Source organism: Lethenteron reissneri, chromosome 23 (assembly GCF_015708825.2).
Source record: "Lethenteron reissneri isolate LAM-NWPU_2019-01 chromosome 23, ASM1570882v1, whole genome shotgun sequence".
Lineage (NCBI taxonomy): Eukaryota > Metazoa > Chordata > Hyperoartia > Petromyzontiformes > Petromyzontidae > Lethenteron > Lethenteron reissneri.
This window is the reverse complement of record NC_083801.1, coordinates 8,610,256-8,626,480: the sequence shown is the minus strand read 5'-3', so window position 1 is coordinate 8,626,480 and position 16,225 is coordinate 8,610,256. Positions and strand designations below refer to the sequence as shown.

Sequence of the window (16,225 nt, the reverse complement as noted above, 5' to 3'; positions counted from 1 at the left end):
CATCCTGCTTTTTGACAAGGACAATTGGAGCCCCCCATGGGCTGTTGGAAGGGGCAATAATATCCGCAGCTAGCATCTCCCCGACTGCATGGCGGACATGCTCTTTCTCAGTCGGGCTCAGCCTGTATGGGTTCTGCCGAAGGGTGGCCACATCGCCCGTGTCGATATAATGGTGTACCAATGATTGGATTTGCTGAAAACGTCCGAAAATTTCCTGAATAAGTGCACGCAATGCGAACCTCTGCACCTCGGACAAGTCAGGGCTCTCGGGGCAGAGTGCGTCCAACCACGCGTCATCGTAACTCTCCCCCCCTCTGCAGCTGCGACCATCTTGACGGGGTCCATCCCTACCACATCGCCATCTGCTGGCGATGCGTGAGCTAGGACCATGTCTGCCTGTATGACCGTGGGCCCAAGATCAGCGTTTAAAATTTGAATTAAAAGCTGCTGATCATTCCTGATAATTGTTTGGGCCTCTACCAACATAAGGCCATGGCTGCTTCCTGAGGCGCAAAGGCACCAGCATTTGCACTCCAGGGAGAACTTTAACCATTTTCCGAGTGAGAGCTTGGATCACAGCGTTCGCTTTACACAGCCGAGTTGGGGAGGGCAAAAAGGCCATTCTACGGCCCAACGGCAACTCCAGGCACCCCTGGTCAACTAGTATTTTAATGGGCATATTCTCCAGGCAGGGCACGGCCAACGATTTGAAAACTAATACCGGGCCAATTATTTTAATATTGCCAATGGCCACGGTCGCCGACATTTGCCCCATAATGCCCAATGAGCCGCCGTTGGCCGCAAAGCACGGGACATCTACCGGATGGAGGTTAGCCAATTTAGCAGGTAAACAGTCAAAAATAATTTCAGATATGATAGTGGCAGATGCCCCCATGTCAATTAGCATCCGCACCTCCACACTTTGCACGGTGCCAATAATGGCCGATGATGCCGCGGCTGCGGCCACAATGCATTGGCCCAACGCTGACCACTGACCAGGTCGCCACGGCCATCTGTCGGCCGCCAAATTCTGAGCTACCCGCCCTGTGCCCCGAGCGGACAGCCCCACATTCAAACCAAGACCGTTGCACGAATCGGATGAGTGAGGTGAGTGCGAGGGCCGGGTGTGCAGTGTAGCCTGACTCGCCTGAGGGCCCTGTGGAGCGGACGACGGTCGGCCGAAGGAAGACGACGTCCTGGAGGGTCTCCCACGCTCGGTCCGGCAACCTTTGGAGATGTGGCCCAGAAGGCCGCACTTGAAGCAAACGACAGGAGAAAATCCGGGTCTGGAGGTGGCCCCCGTCTGTCAATCCCGGTCATCCCTCTGTCCCCTCTCGGCCCTCCTCAACCTGCTGGCATCGAGCGATGCGAAGGCCTGGGACGAGTCGACCTCATCGGGTGCTGCTCCCTCCGCCACCACCATTGAGCGGCGCTTGATGTTGAGGTGGGGCTGAAGGCACCTCGCGACTTTCAGTGACGTCAAGTCGTCTTCGTCGGAGGCTGGTAGCACACTGTCGAGGTCCTGGGTCAGACCAAGCATGCGATCCAGGACTAAAGCGTCCAGGCCGTCTTTGTCCATCTTTGGGTACGCAGCAAACCTATGGTGCATGCTAGATGGTGGGTCGAAAATCTGTGTAAGAGCTTGTGTCAACGTCACCCGATCCTCAGCTGGTATTTAGTAGAACGCTCCCAAAGGCGGCGTCATCCAAGACAGTTGGGAGAGCTCGTAGCGCATCCCCCTCCGTCTATCCCACCAGGTCGCATGTAGCAGTGAAGCGGCGGCTGAAGGCCACCCAGTCCCCCATCGACGAATTCCTTCACAAAGGGAAGGCGCCTCTTCAGAGCAGGCCCCTCCGTTTGCATTTTTGGCGGGACGCTTACAATGGCGGGAACCTCGTCCCAAAATGGCGGCCGCTTGCACGGGCTGCGTTTTCCACACTTCCCGCGTTTCCTGCGCGCGGGACGTAGCAGCGGCGGAGTCTTCGTCCCGCGGCTCGTTCAGCTGGCTCATCCAGGTCCATCTCTGCGACGAGCACCGCTGCAGCAGACAGTAGGTCGGCCAAGCGCTGGTCACGCGCCCGCCTGTCTCTTCCCGCTGTTGGCGGCGTGGCGAGGTCACGCTCCTGGCACTGCTCCGCAGGCCCAAACCCCTCGCGGTCCGTCTCCGGGGCCGCCTCTCTCAGGGCTGTCTGGGGGATCACCCCCTGTTCATCTTCTTCCTCTGAAGAAGCCATGGTAGGTTGACTTCTTCTCGTGTACATTTTAAGCCTACGCTATCACCTAGCTATGAAGCATTTTCACTTCTGACACCATATGTAGTGTATGTCTCACGAGGCACACACAGAAGTCTGGAGGCACCACGATTTATTAACAACTGAACAGGGCTACGGGTTAACAATACTCGGGGTTACTCTTGACCCCCAAGGAGTCTCTGTGTTAAACTGAGTCCCCGATGACTGACGCTCTCAGAACCCCGAAGCAACACCGCACGGTCAGCTCCCCCGCCTGACAACCACGATCGCTCCGCCCCCGTCACTCTTATCCTCCCGAGCGTGGCCTCGCTCCGCCTCCGGCCACGCCTCCTCCTCGGTCTCTCGGGACGGAACCGGAGCCAGCGTCACATGTCCTCCGGGGCCCCCGTTTCCGGGCCCCCTTCACTCCCCTGAGTTGGCACGTCCCCTCTCTCTCTCTCTCTGTGACGGGACCCTGCTCTGTAGGGCCTGCTTCTCCGCCACGTCTCCCTTGGCTCCCTTGAGAGGTATGTGCAACACTCCTTTACCATTTGTAGTTGTAGTTGGCATATGCTATTTACGTCTCTACATCTCCACAAAAATACTGTATGTCATAAAACTCCTAACTTCATGTCACTGTAGCATTGTATATAACTGACCTTCAATTATATTCTATGGGTCTTTCGGTAAAGCCACGTAGATATAAAATCAAGAAAAATATCACGACGTTCCGATCGCAACACAAGCAACCGTGTTCAAATTCACTGCTCTGATACTTTATTCTCTTCTGCTTTCGGTCGCTGGGGTTTAAATAAATTTGAATTCGATACAATATCTGGAAAATCACCGAGAAATGTCTATTTTACCATAATGTACAAGCATAAATTAGACTTTCCTTTTGTCTCAAGTGCTGAATAAATAAATCAAGACACCAAATCCACTTTGTTGCTGCGTAGAATTATGTATTAGATTCACTTTCAATAAGAAACATGAAACTTAAAGCGAATTTGCGAGAAAAAAATTTCTTTCCGCTCGACCTTCTGCGTGAGTGTAAAAATCCACCCGCTCATGAATATTAATGACGGGAGGGGGGTGCGGCATGTGGAGTGACGTCACGCGCGTTACACACAAACATTCTTGTCTCATTATATTATCAATATATATCTTATACAAAAACACACCAGAAAAGTTGCATTTGAATGCAATACAACGCTACAGAGAATCTAACCTATTGTCGGAAACAGGGTTAACCAAACCATATTGACTCGATTACGCTGGGTAAATTGGTTCAAAACGGTCTCTAAATATTCGGTACAAGATAGCCATTTGGTAAAGAACAGTTTAAACCGGTTCAACTTTGCATACTGTACAATATGAGCAAACAAACAACAAACCAAAGATCTCCTAGCAGCAGCTTACATTGTAGGCATTGCTATTGTGCAATGTCTGTGTGGCAACATACAGAGATGCACAGCAACAAAAGAGGCATGGAGAACTGCATAGACAATGGAGATACAGTTCTGAATATCGCGGTATTGACTTTTCGCGGAACTTTCAAAGAACGTAACTCCCGCGATATTTAAGGCCCTCCTGTATTGTATAAACAAACGTAAAAATAGTTTTTTTCAATTTTACAGGAATATGTTTTCCATCGTAAGGGTTAAATGTATCGTTGCCTACAACATAATAATTCGTGCACGGATTAAAGCATATTTGAATAATGCTGTTGCAATGTGTATTTCCTGATTAGATTGCTTACGGTGAATGCATTAATGCACGTGCTAAAGTATAGTACTGTACATACAATTTTTCACATGCAAATCAATACACATTGCAGTGCTTAACAAGCCTACTTTTCGATTTAAAGCTTTCGTGACTGCAAGGATTCATCTTCTTGGTTCTTTCGGTAAAGTCACGTAGAAGGGAAGTAATAAAATAATAAAAATAAAACATAATAAAATAATTCTCACGACGTTTCGGCCACAACGCAAGCAGCCGTCCTCAGGTGAAGCCTACTTTGTTCCCTATATTATTTTGTTGATAATTGTACAGTTCACCCCTTAAAATAAAAAAAAGATATATGCATGTCAAATAATGGTGATAAAATATATTTGATAAAATTAGCAATAACTGGTGGCTCTATCCGTCTGTTCTTGTGAATGTCTTTTGTACCTCCCAGCTTGTCTCGCTTAACGAGCGAGATACGTTCCGCGAAAATTGCTCGTTAAGTGAATACTCGTGAGATGATCATTATTTTCCCACGAGCTTGTTTGACCGTCCGAGGACGGAAGCTGTAATATTTACGATTTTTTTTAGCAGAGTATATAATTGTATCTTGTGTACATTTAATGGCAGTGAATCTTGCACAAAAACTATGTCATAAAACACCTCACTTCATGTCACTGTAGCATTGTATATAACTGACCTTCGATGTTCAAATTCACTGCTCTGATACTTTATTCTCTTCTGCTTTCTGTCCCCGGGGTTGAAAAAAATTGGAATTCCATACAATATCTGGAAAATCACCGAAAAATGTCTATTCTGCCTTAATGTAGAAGCATAAATTAGACTTACCTTTTGTCTTAAGTGCTGAAGAAATAAAGACACCAAATCCACTTTGTTGCTGCGTATAATTATTTACTAGATTCACTTTCAATAAAGAAACCTAAAAATTAAAGCAAATTTGCGAGAAAAAAAAATTCCGCTCGACCTTCTGCGTGAGTGTAAAAATCTACCCGCTCATGAATATTAATGATGGGGGGGGGGGGGGGTGCGGCATGTGGAGTGACGTCACGCGCGTTACACACAGACATTCTTGGCTCATTCCATGTTAATAGTTGAGATACGTTTCAGCCCCAAAATGTTTCACTCTTTAACTCTTTTTTTAACATGAGAAATAATAATGATTAAAAAAATATAAAGTATTAAATGTAACACTTACTACACATGAAGAGCCACCGTGTTTGCCGGTGCCTGGCATTTGTAATTTGAAGGGTAAGGTGTTAGTGGGTGGAGGGAGCAGCAGGGACTATGCAGGACCGCTTGTTCAAACATCACTCGTCACCGATGTTTGCCGTGGCTGGGAATCGAACCAGGGTTGCTGGGTTCGTCGCCACTACGAACCCAGCAATTTCCTGTCCTCAGCGTCTGCAATTAATTCATGCCGACACGAGGTTCCCTCCACCACACGACGAAACACGTGGACATTCAGGACAGCCCATCTGGTAAACAGTTGCGGGCCTCCGTATGCCCCCTACCGCCACAGAACGGATATTGCTCGATCAGTCTCCTTGCTAAGAGAACATTTTGCTCGTTTTAGGAACAAATTAGTCTCAATTAAAATAGATTGTTATAGCGAATTCTCGCAGAAAGAACGCGCGTTAAACGAGACTCGCCTGTATGCATGCCTTTAGCGGTGTCTGAGTGTAGCCATCTCACCTTATAGTATTCTTGTCACTTTTGTGTCCACTGCTGAGTGATGAGTTCCATGCACAAGTTATCTCACCAAGACACGGAGCCACCACGGCTAACACGCCCTCTCGCATCCTCGGCGATAACTTTAACAATTATAACTGGCCGAAGGATTGCAGCTATTGTCACCTTTAACGCCCCGGCTGCAAGGCATTCTTCTCCAGAGCCAATCTGACTGCTCGTTCCTGTCCCTGCCCCCAAGCTATGACCAGGCGTACCCCAACCCATCAATAACCTCTCCCACCTGTTCTACCGTCACCATAACTACACCACCACTTTTAATAACCCCAATTTATCTCAACCACTATCTTATGCACAATTGCTGTAACGCGCCTTGGAAAAAGCACACTATAAAACAATGTTGTAATGGTTAAGACCAGTAAACAAATGTAATGCTGGTTTTCTGTTTCACATCGCATTTATAGCGGTGGGGCAGTGGTTAGTGCACTTTGCTATGAATCCGCCGACTTAAGTTAAATTACTGACCAGGGCTGATATCATTGGCGAGTGATATTTAACCGGTCCTGGAACCCCCTTCACCAATCTATACTGACTGGCATCGTGCAGTATGGTCAAACAACCGCCATCATTGAAACGGTGTGAAGCCTTCATACAGGAGTGAATAGACAAAGCTATGAATTAGTATACTTTATACAGTATGCGAACATACCTGCATACAAATGTGTAGTACTTGATTTAAAGACGTCAAATGGCTCTAAGAAGTATGATGAAACACTAAAAATAGCATATTAGAGCTGTAGGTTTTCACATTGACATCCTAGTTTGAAAAGGCTTCATTCGTATTGAATCTGATGTCAAATGTAAACCTTAATTTACCCCCTCCAGGTGACATCTAGTGATTATTAAATGTCACAAAACCTGGATTTAATGAGTATGCTGGCTGAAAATCAAACGATGTACGATGAATGAGCAATTAAAGCATCTCATTTTCTGAATGATTTGTATTCATGGACGAAATAAATTCTTCATGTCAAACTTAGATAAAAAATTGGCCAAACCTTGAAGGGAAAACTTTATTTTACCATGTAAAAATATTAATATGATATTAAGTAATGGTCGCATGTGTAAGTTTCATGTTGCAAATATAAATTACTGCAGATACTAAAATAATCAGAGTAGTTTTCAAAGGGTTATGACTTACATCTAAACCAGACTTTCATCTCATGCATGCTGTGTTCAACTACCATACCGCAGGTCAAACACTTCTCGGATTCTTCCCTTAGTTCAACTTTTCCCAAGCTCTTATAATCTTACTCAATTCAAGAAACATGCTAGCGCTTACTTATTACTTTACAACTTTTATATTGCTGTTTGTTGCCTCCGCTTGTTGTTATGGACCTGTGCTCAGCAACTGTGTAAAAAAAAATATATATATACTGTATACACAAGTTTACATTGTTGTCCTTACAAATATTCCACCGTATTCGTTTCAGTTACATAAATCAACTCTGTTTAGTGTGAAATGTGTAGGGGTTTGTCTTGGAAACTATAATGGGGTTGACTTCATACATTTTTGGTAAATAAGGGGTGTCATAGTCATCATTACATTACTTGCTGCTCATTTTTATTCAGTTCTGTACTGTCATTTGTGCATGTGTTTTATAAACACAATGTTTGTGTTTTAAATTTCATTACGTTGGCAGTTAATAAAAAAAATATCACGATCAAATTAAAAAAAATCTTGCTTGCAAGACTGTTCTAACACATTCTACTCTCACTCTGAATTACATTACAGTAATTGTATATTCTGAAGGATAATTATCAATGTCATATCGGATTTTGGATCCAGCATCTCCAATTTTTTTCCACAAAGCATTAAAAGCTCTTCTTGCATTTTTAAAAATGTCCGTGACATCTTCATATGCAAGAGAAATACCTCAGCAGCACAAATGTAATTTTAATAAAGATAACATTCCCAGGTTAACGAAATATGGTTTTAACCGATACAAATATATTATTTCAACAGCGAGGCATATTAATAATTTAACTCGAACTATATCCAAAAAATAATCCTTTATTCCGTTTCCTTATATATAACACGGTATTTATTACATGTAAATTAATATGCATTTCATAATTAAAGGAAATGCGTATCAAACGTGAAATTGTCCCCATGCAATCACACTCTTAAATTTCTCAGAGGTCACATTGTTGGCATCAACGCGCACTGTTGCCAACTGAGTGAGCAGCAGCGAATCCCAAAATAAAGTTTGTAAGTCTTCAGGGAGTCGATGCGATAAAGACGTCCCCGCCACAGAAGCAGCACACAGATCACAGACGATGATTCCTGGCCCTGTAGAGATACGAACAAGACGTTAAAGTTATATTTCACAATCATGCCTCGTGGTAAGTGCCAAGATTTTCCACACAAATGCCACTCCTGAAAGAATTCAACCAACACTTTCTCTCCTCTCAGACACCTGCGTTAGCACAATGGAAGTCAAACTTTTAAGATCCCCCCCCAACCAACATAACATCTCCACACACGCACACAAAGTTCCTACTGTTATCGAACGCGCATTTCACTGCGGCAGAGGCTTTTACAACAACGTGCAACATCAGCGACAGCTGTGGACAGTCCGCTATCTAAACCAATCGCATCATCACCCTAATAATAGTGCCGTAGTAGATGCACGAGTAAGTAGATAATGGGATCACAAAGGCGGGGAGGTGGTCGTACGGTGGATGACAGAGCAAGGACATCACCTAGCCCAGCGTGACACGAGCAGCAGCAGCAGGAAGAGGGTGGAGGAGGAGGAGGAGGATGGTGGTGGTGGTGACACCGCTACCGGCCGCATTCCGCGTCATCACAGTGGCACTATATTTAGGAGGTGGCAGTGAAGCGGGTTCGCTTTGTTTATTGGGGAAAGAGGCGTGCACCAACACCGCCACCACCACCATCAGCAGCAGCAGCAGTAGCATCAGCAGCAGCAGCTCCATGGTTAAGAGTAGAGGCACTGTACGTGCGGCACTGACCTTCACGCAACTCAAGGTGACAGACCTCACAGGCACGGGGCACCACTGGGGGGGCTTCCGCGCACAACGCGCGCTGCAATTCCCCCACCACCCACCAACCCACCCACCACCCACCAACCCACCCCCAACCCACCCCCAACCCACCCCCAACCCACCCCACCTGCCGTTTGTAACTCCCCGCTTTATATACCGCGGTTAATGATAAATCGGAAGTGTTCAATTACACTCCGAATGTTTTATCAGTCGCCGGCGCGCCCCTCCCTCCCTCCAACCCGGGTCACCCTCGGGCGTGCGTGACAGACGCTTTGGCGTCATTGGAAGCGGTCGCCTTCTTGTCGCTCTTCTTCTCATTCGTCGGCGTCGGCGGGTCTCGGTTGCCCGTTGCAGGGTGCCTCATGGTCTCCCCCTCCACCCCTTCCACCACCAGCAGCAGCAACCACAACCACCAGCAGCACAGAGCTCCGCTGATCAAGTAAAGCCCCGCGCGTTCCATCTCCCCACCCCACCCCTTCCTCCACTGCACCTCCAAGCGCTCTCCCCTCTCTCTCTCTCTCTACCCACGAGAGTCTCGCTGGGTTTGTGTTCTTCCAACACACCCACCCCCCACCGCACACCAAACCCATCGCCACCGAAGTCACCACCTCCTGCTCACACACCGCTTGTGGTCTGGTGCCAAGCTCGGTGCGCTTCAAGCCCAGGGCTGTTGCACGCGTGGTGCCGGTGCCGTCGGTGTCGTCGTCGTAGGCAGTGCGCGGTTCTCTAGCCCGGGGTGGGGTCCTCCTGGGTGCGCTGTGGGTGTGAGTGAGTGGTGGGTGTGTGTTGTGTGGTGGTGTGTGTTGTGGGTGTGTTGTGGGTGTGAGTGATTGGTGGGTGTGTGTTGTGTGGTGGTGTGTGGGGGGGGGGGTGTGTTCTGGGTGTGAGTGAGTGGTGGGTGTGTGTTGTGTGGGGGTGTGTGTTGTGGGTGTGAGTGAGTGGTGGGTGTGTGTTGTGTGGTGGTGTGTGTTGTGGGTGTGAGTGAGTGGCGTGGGTGTGTGTGTGGGGGTGTGTGTTGTGGGTGTGAGTGGTGGGTGTGTATTGTGTGGGGGTGTGTGTTGTGGGTGTGTTGTGGGTGGGTGTGAGTGGCGTGGGTGTGTGTGTGTGTGGGTGAGTGCTTTGTGGGGGGGGGGGGGGCGTGAGTGTGTTGCGGGTGTGTGTGTGTCTTGTGGGTGTCTTGTGGGCGGGTGTGTTGGGTTTGTGTGTGGTTGTGTTGTGGGTGGGTGTGAGTGGCGTGGGTGTTTTGGCGTGTTGTGTGTGTGTGTGCGTTGTGGGTGTATGTGTGGGTGGGTGTCTTGTGGGGAGTGTTGTGTTGTGTGTGGGTGTAGGTGGGTGTGTTGTGTGTGGGTGTAGGTGGGTGTGTTGTGTGTGGGTGTAGGTGGGTGTGTTGTGTGGGTGTAGGTGGGTGTGTTGTGTGTGGGTGTAGGTGGGTGTGTTGTGTGTGGGTGTAGGTCTGTGTGTTGTGTGTGGGAGTAGGTGGGTGTGTTGTGTGTGGGAGTAGGTGGGTGTGTTGTGTGTGGGTGTAGGTGGGTGTGTTGTGTGTGGGTGTAGGTGGGTGTGTTGTGTGTGGGTGTAGGTGGGTGTGTTGTGTGTGGGAGTAGGTGGGTGTGTTGTGTGTGGGTGTAGGTCTGTGTGTTGTGTGTGGGAGTAGGTGGGTGTGTTGTGTGTGGGTGTAGGTGGGTGTGTTGTGTGTGGGTGTAGGTGGGTGTGTTGTGTGTGGGTGTAGGTCTGTGTGTTGTGTGTGGGAGTAGGTGGGTGTGTTGTGTGTGGGAGTAGGTGGGTGTGTTGTGTGTGGGTGTAGGTGGGTGTGTTGTGTGTGGGTGTAGGTGGGTGTGTTGTGTGTGGGTGTAGGTCTGTGTGTTGTGTGTGGGAGTAGGTGGGTGTGTTGTGTGTGGGTGTAGGTGGGTGTGTTGTGTGTGGGTGTAGGTGGGTGTGTTGTGTGTGGGTGTAGGTCTGTGTGTTGTGTGTGGGAGTAGGTGGGTGTGTTGTGTGTGGGTGTAGGTGGGTGTGTTGTCTGGTTGTGCGTTGTGGACGGGGGTGTGTGGACGGGAGTGGGCGGAGGAGAAGCTTCGACCGGTCAGCATCAAAAAGCCACTGAAGCCAGCCGCCAGCCTCTAAGGTTTTCGGGGTAGGGAGGGACGAGAGGAGTCGTGGCAGCAGGCAGAGACGGGCTTGAGAGAGAGAGAGATTGGGTGGGTGAGCTCCTTCTCTGGATGCATACAGCGCAAAGCCCCAGCAGAGCTGCCTCTTCCACCGCTCTCATCCAGCAGCAGCAGCAGCGGCCACGCCGCGGTCACGCCGCGGTCACCACTGCACTCTGGCCATGGTACGTTGCAACACGTCCCAGTTCTGGACCTGGGATGTTTGTGTGCCCCTTGTTGTTGTTGTTGTCGCGTTCCCCCATCGATTGTTGTTTGCTTCAACTTTTGCGGTTCGTGGCGTCTTCCCATGTTCGAGGTTTCTCGTCTCGCCCTCCGAAATCGGTAACCGGCTCCCCACGCAGCCCTCCTGCAGTTTTAGACGCCGCTGCTTGTACCTCGGTTTGTCGTGCTGTCCAGCACGTGAATGAGGAAGCTCGGCTTTGTGGGGTGTTTTTGTGTTTGTTTGTTACCGTGAACTTGTTTAACCGGCTTCGCACGACATGGAATTCTATTGATCGTGGTGGTGGTGGTTGTTACCCAACTACACCGGGCGAATAAGGAACGAGTGACTCGTCCATCAATCCTCTTGGTTTGTGTTAGGAGGAGTTCAGAATCAGAATATGTATTTATACTGGAGGAATCCGATGAGCTTTAAATCTCTTTTTTTACAGACATCCAGTCGGTGTTCGTTGGGTGTCCCCGTCTTTTGAGCCCTCTGTGATTACAGCCAAGATGCGCGTTTAAGGATTGCCAATTTATTTAAAAATTATGGAACGCCCACGCATGAATATCCATATTATTTTATTACATTGGTTATTTTTTTTTACTGACTTATCTCTATTTGGAATGAAAAATGTCATTCCATTTTAACATTGTAGTGTATAAACGATCGGCACGATAATACGCAACTACTGCTGTGTTTTTAGGCAAGCAGTCCACCAAATGAATTGTTTATTTTTATCGTGCTTACTACATAAAAATAATTGGATGGCGTGACGATAAAGTTCGTGGTTTGGAAATGATATTTTATACACGATGCAAATTGCACACTGCGCATCTTGTAGGAGTGATGTAACAGGTAATTTGTTGCATTATTGGCTAAAGCAGTGTATGTATACGCAATATATAAATAAGCACAAAATATAACTTTTTTAGCAATGCTTATTAAAAATAATGAGTTAAAATGTTTACGGAATTATTTCTGAAGTCATCTCTGAGAAATAACTATCAGTTGAAACATTTTTACTACATCTAATGTATTACGTCTGCGACCGATTTTAATGTGCAATTAAGAAGGTCCATTGCCCGAAACATCGCCGATATTTTTTCTTTTAAGGCCACATTAGTGTTGAGTGTTTTTTATGCATTGTGCTTGTGCACCACTACCAACCCAGCAGCAGCATCATCACCAAATATTCTGTGAAACACAGAGGTGTCTTCTGAATAAATCGGTCACTGCTGGAATACGTAAACCGTCATGGAAAGGAAACGTGCTGTAGATATTCATAACATTGTATCCTGATTCAAAGAGTTCTTCTTTATACGCTTGAGGTGTTGGAAACATTCATTATAATTTCAACCTATACCCATATAAGCAGTGTTTGTGCACAGTACTGTGTGTATGTACATCACATTTGCCACTCCACTGCTGGATGAGGGCCCTCCCCTCGCCACTCGGGTCATGGATGTTATTTGACCCGCACTGCGCTGTGTCAGTGCGGGTTGTAAAGTCTGGCAAAATAGACGGTTAGAGCATAGCACCACCACCAACACTGCTGGCAACATAGCCCGTGCTGCAGCAACAGCCTCTACCAGCAGCACCTGTTTTATGAATCGCATATTGCAGCACTATCCTCGCCATAAACCTGCTCGGCTTCTGAGATCTGGTTATATCTGATGCATTTTGGTTGATTTGGTCAAGTGTGTGTATATATACCAGAGTAATTGACACGCTTGCCACCAAAGTGGCCAATTGCATGGTTTCGAGTGAAGCCATGATATTGCTCATTCAAACACTACCTATTAATGTTGGCAATTCATACATTGATACAATGTGCAACGAATAATTTGCATTTGCTAGAGAGCGTGTGCCAACATTCACGAAGGTATTTTACTGATTGTAGCGTGCACCACAATTTACATTGGCCAGATGTCTTGGAAGAGTCCAGTACTCACTCTTTACCCCACCACACATGCCCATCAACTAACCACGGTGTACCAATTTATACTGTTGTAGCTGGATAGGCAGTGGGATTATGGAAATGTACCCGTTGTTTCATCTGTAGCACTGGGCTATCGAATGGAAATGCCGACCTCTGGATTGGAAGTCCAGTGTGTGATTCTAATTTCAGAATCGGAATCAAATCGGAAGTTTGTTTCCCGAGTAAAGCCCATTGAGCCAAAAAGCTTTCTATCAAGGGCAACTCGGCCGGCAGACAACATGAAAGCATTCCACAATTACAGATAAAAAAGCACACTTACAGTATTAGCAATTATTATACCATGGCAGCACCCTATCCGCTAATATAATCTAGTAATTTCTAAATAAATAAATTATATAATGATAAAAACAGTTTTTATATACATATGGGATGGAGCTGTGACTGAGTGGTTTGCTCTCTGGAGTTCTGTTTTCCGATTATGGCTTGCATCAGTGGGGAATTACATCTAAACCAGGCCACGTTCCCCCCCCCCCCTCCTCCACCAACTCGTACTGACCAGTGTGAAGTATGTGGCTTGAGGAGGCCTTGGTCCATCTGTCGATTGACCAAAAAAATATGTAACACAAAGTTATTATTTGCTTGCCAACAAGTAATTTATTATCTAGAACTGTTTTTTTTCTAACGTATCTGCTTATTTTATTGTATACCTACGTGACTTTACCGAAAGAACCAAAGAGGAGTATGTTTCAGTAAAGTTCCAACCGGAATCACCCAGTGTTTGTTGTAAAATCAAAGAAAGCAACTGCAATATTTCAACAGCTGTTTTATTGTTCAATTGTCATTGTAGTAAAACCATTGGTAATATAATCACATTAAACCCTGGCCTTGTATGGCTGGTTTTTTTCTGGTGCCACTTTTTTACGAATTAAATTCGTTTTTACCATCCATAGTCTAACATCTTAACCTAAAGCTTTAGGTAAAGCCACGTAAATAGAACAAATAATACAAATAATAACAATCACATTTATATCACACAATATCACAGTGATATTGTTATTATTTGTATAATCTGTTCTATCTACGTGGCTTTACCAAAAGACCCAAATAATATCCATAGTCAACCACATGAGGTTTCACAGCACGAACCTCGCTCCTTTATGAAGTAGACCAGGAAAGTTTTCATGGTGCAGTACTTTTTATCATTTGGTTGGGTACTTTTTCAATTTACAGTGTTGTGTGTGTGTGTATTTTAGTGAATGATGTCACAGCCAATCCCTCGTGCCTGTCAGATGGCATGCGGTGGTGGTAGTAACACGTTGTACGTAGCTTAGGAATCTTCACGGTCACCGATCAGGTCAGAGATGAGTGTGCATATTCTTATACTCAGGTTTTGTTCTACTGTATTGTATCACTGTGCCACAGACCCGTATACACTCGATGCTAACTATTTTGTGCATTCATTTGTTTTTATTTACTGGTGTGCAGTTTTTAGTCATGTCTATTGGCTCCTAGATATTCAGTCGTGTTCGTGTTGTGGTGGTCATCCAGCAGTATTTGGGTACAAGTTGATAGGGAATTATTTTATTGGCCCGGCATTTGTACTGTACACTACTTTACTTGTATTTTATACATCTTGTCTGTACTTATTTGGTAATCTTTACTCATTGTTTTAAAGCCAATTTTGAAGTGAACCGCAAACTTACAATACCTATGATTGGTAACAGCTCATAACCATGTTTTGACACATTTGCAGTAACTCTGTACAATCTAATAACTAAATGATAATAACCTCAACACACTTATGAACAACAACTTAAATAATAAAGCACTTGTAATTGTTCATTGAATAGTTCTCTGAAGTATATACAATCTCGGGGGGAGCTAAAGACATTGTATTTAATGCACTCATCGGACCTAGGAAATATTTAAAGGTTGTCATGTGGAATATGGCACTGTCTCTGATATTGACAAGCAGCTGCAATTTAACGTGCCAGTCCCATACACAAATGCGTGCTAGTAATATTTTTTAACACCAAACTACTTTTGATTTAAAGCTTTCGTGACTGCAGGAATTAATGTTCTTGGTTCTTTCGGTAAAGTCACGTTGAAGGGAAATAATAAAATAAAATACAAAAACCAATACAATTCTCACGATGTTTCGACTGCAACACAAGCAATCATCATCAGGTGTGATCTACGTGACTTTACCGAAAGAACCAAGAATACCAAACTACTTGTTAAATGAGACTCGTGTGGACACTACAGATTCAGTCAGATTCAGTCTTATGTTGATCAGATTCGCACAGATGTAGTCTTTATCACATAAGACTACATCTGCCATGTAGCTGCAATAGGAATTAATTTGCTTTCCAATTAATAATACTTATCCCACTCCAATTTTGAGGGGAAACAATCGTCTGTCACGAAATATCCTTCTGATTTCAACTTAATGGCTGAAGCGTCATTGCACGAATAATTTGATAAATAAGTTCCCGAATTTTAATCCAAGAGCTGGTCCTGCTCATTTGAAGTCTAAAGTGATTACATCTGATGCCGAATCTTCTTATTTTAATTTTCATATTGTGAAGGGCAGAGTTGACGACTTAAAGTGTAATGCGTAGAGCATCCTCCTCTTCATCCGATTTTCTTTTTTACTATGCTGTACGAAATAGTTTGCTTTCGAGATCTAAACACAATGTTAGATGTGTTTTTCTCTCCAAAAATGTATTGGAGAAATAGAGGTGCAGTTTAAACATAATCGAAAAAGTATTAACCATTTCAGATGTGTTGATGGCATAGTTTCGCAATAAAGCAAAGATGAGAAAAACAAAATATATTGTATGTCTATAAGAAGCTTCTTGAACAAATGGAAATCAAATGTTGGAGACATCTGTAAAACAAAGTAAAGTATGTCTACCTCCGGCAATTATTGAAGGTAGACACGGATGGACATTCTGAAACTAAGGAGGCAAGCGAGAACATGTTGGAGTGCTTTTTTGGATGTATGTACTTCACACTGAACAGCAACATACATGTGTATGAAGAAGAAAGTTTTCAATCGGTGCCTAGCATCTGCTATGACATACATCAGGGGCCAGAGCACATAAAGTTCTCTTACATATTTTGTTAAGTCCGGCAATCTATGATTGCTGTACAATCCTGAATGCTGTAAAAGAAAATTAATTGTAAG

General features: G+C 45.4%; 2 protein-coding genes across 8 annotated transcripts in view; one reads left to right on the top strand and one right to left on the bottom strand.

Annotated features, from left to right (window-relative positions):
• Nucleotides 1-5,778, bottom strand: part of LOC133345918 (uncharacterized) — a 40,245-nt gene extending 34,467 nt beyond the window's left edge. Inside the window, exon 1 of the mRNA XM_061557043.1 lies at nt 5,670-5,778. The gene's annotated coding sequence lies outside the window, so the exon portion shown is untranslated. The remainder of the gene's footprint in view (nt 1-5,669) is intronic.
• A 4,862-nt stretch (nt 5,779-10,640) lies between these two features.
• The window catches only part of LOC133345916 (RNA-binding motif, single-stranded-interacting protein 3-like), a 156,380-nt gene continuing 150,795 nt past the window's right edge, over nt 10,641-16,225 (top strand). For 3 of the 7 annotated variants that reach the window (XM_061557032.1, XM_061557033.1, XM_061557031.1), the window contains exon 1: nt 10,646-11,058. In XM_061557032.1, coding sequence (XP_061413016.1) covers nt 11,056-11,058 — 3 coding nt within the window. In that variant the 5' untranslated portion in view covers nt 10,646-11,055. Of the gene's footprint in view, nt 11,059-16,225 lie in introns of all 7 variants that reach the window. The other 4 variants (XM_061557041.1, XM_061557035.1, XM_061557036.1 and 1 more) reach the window with 3 other exon arrangements.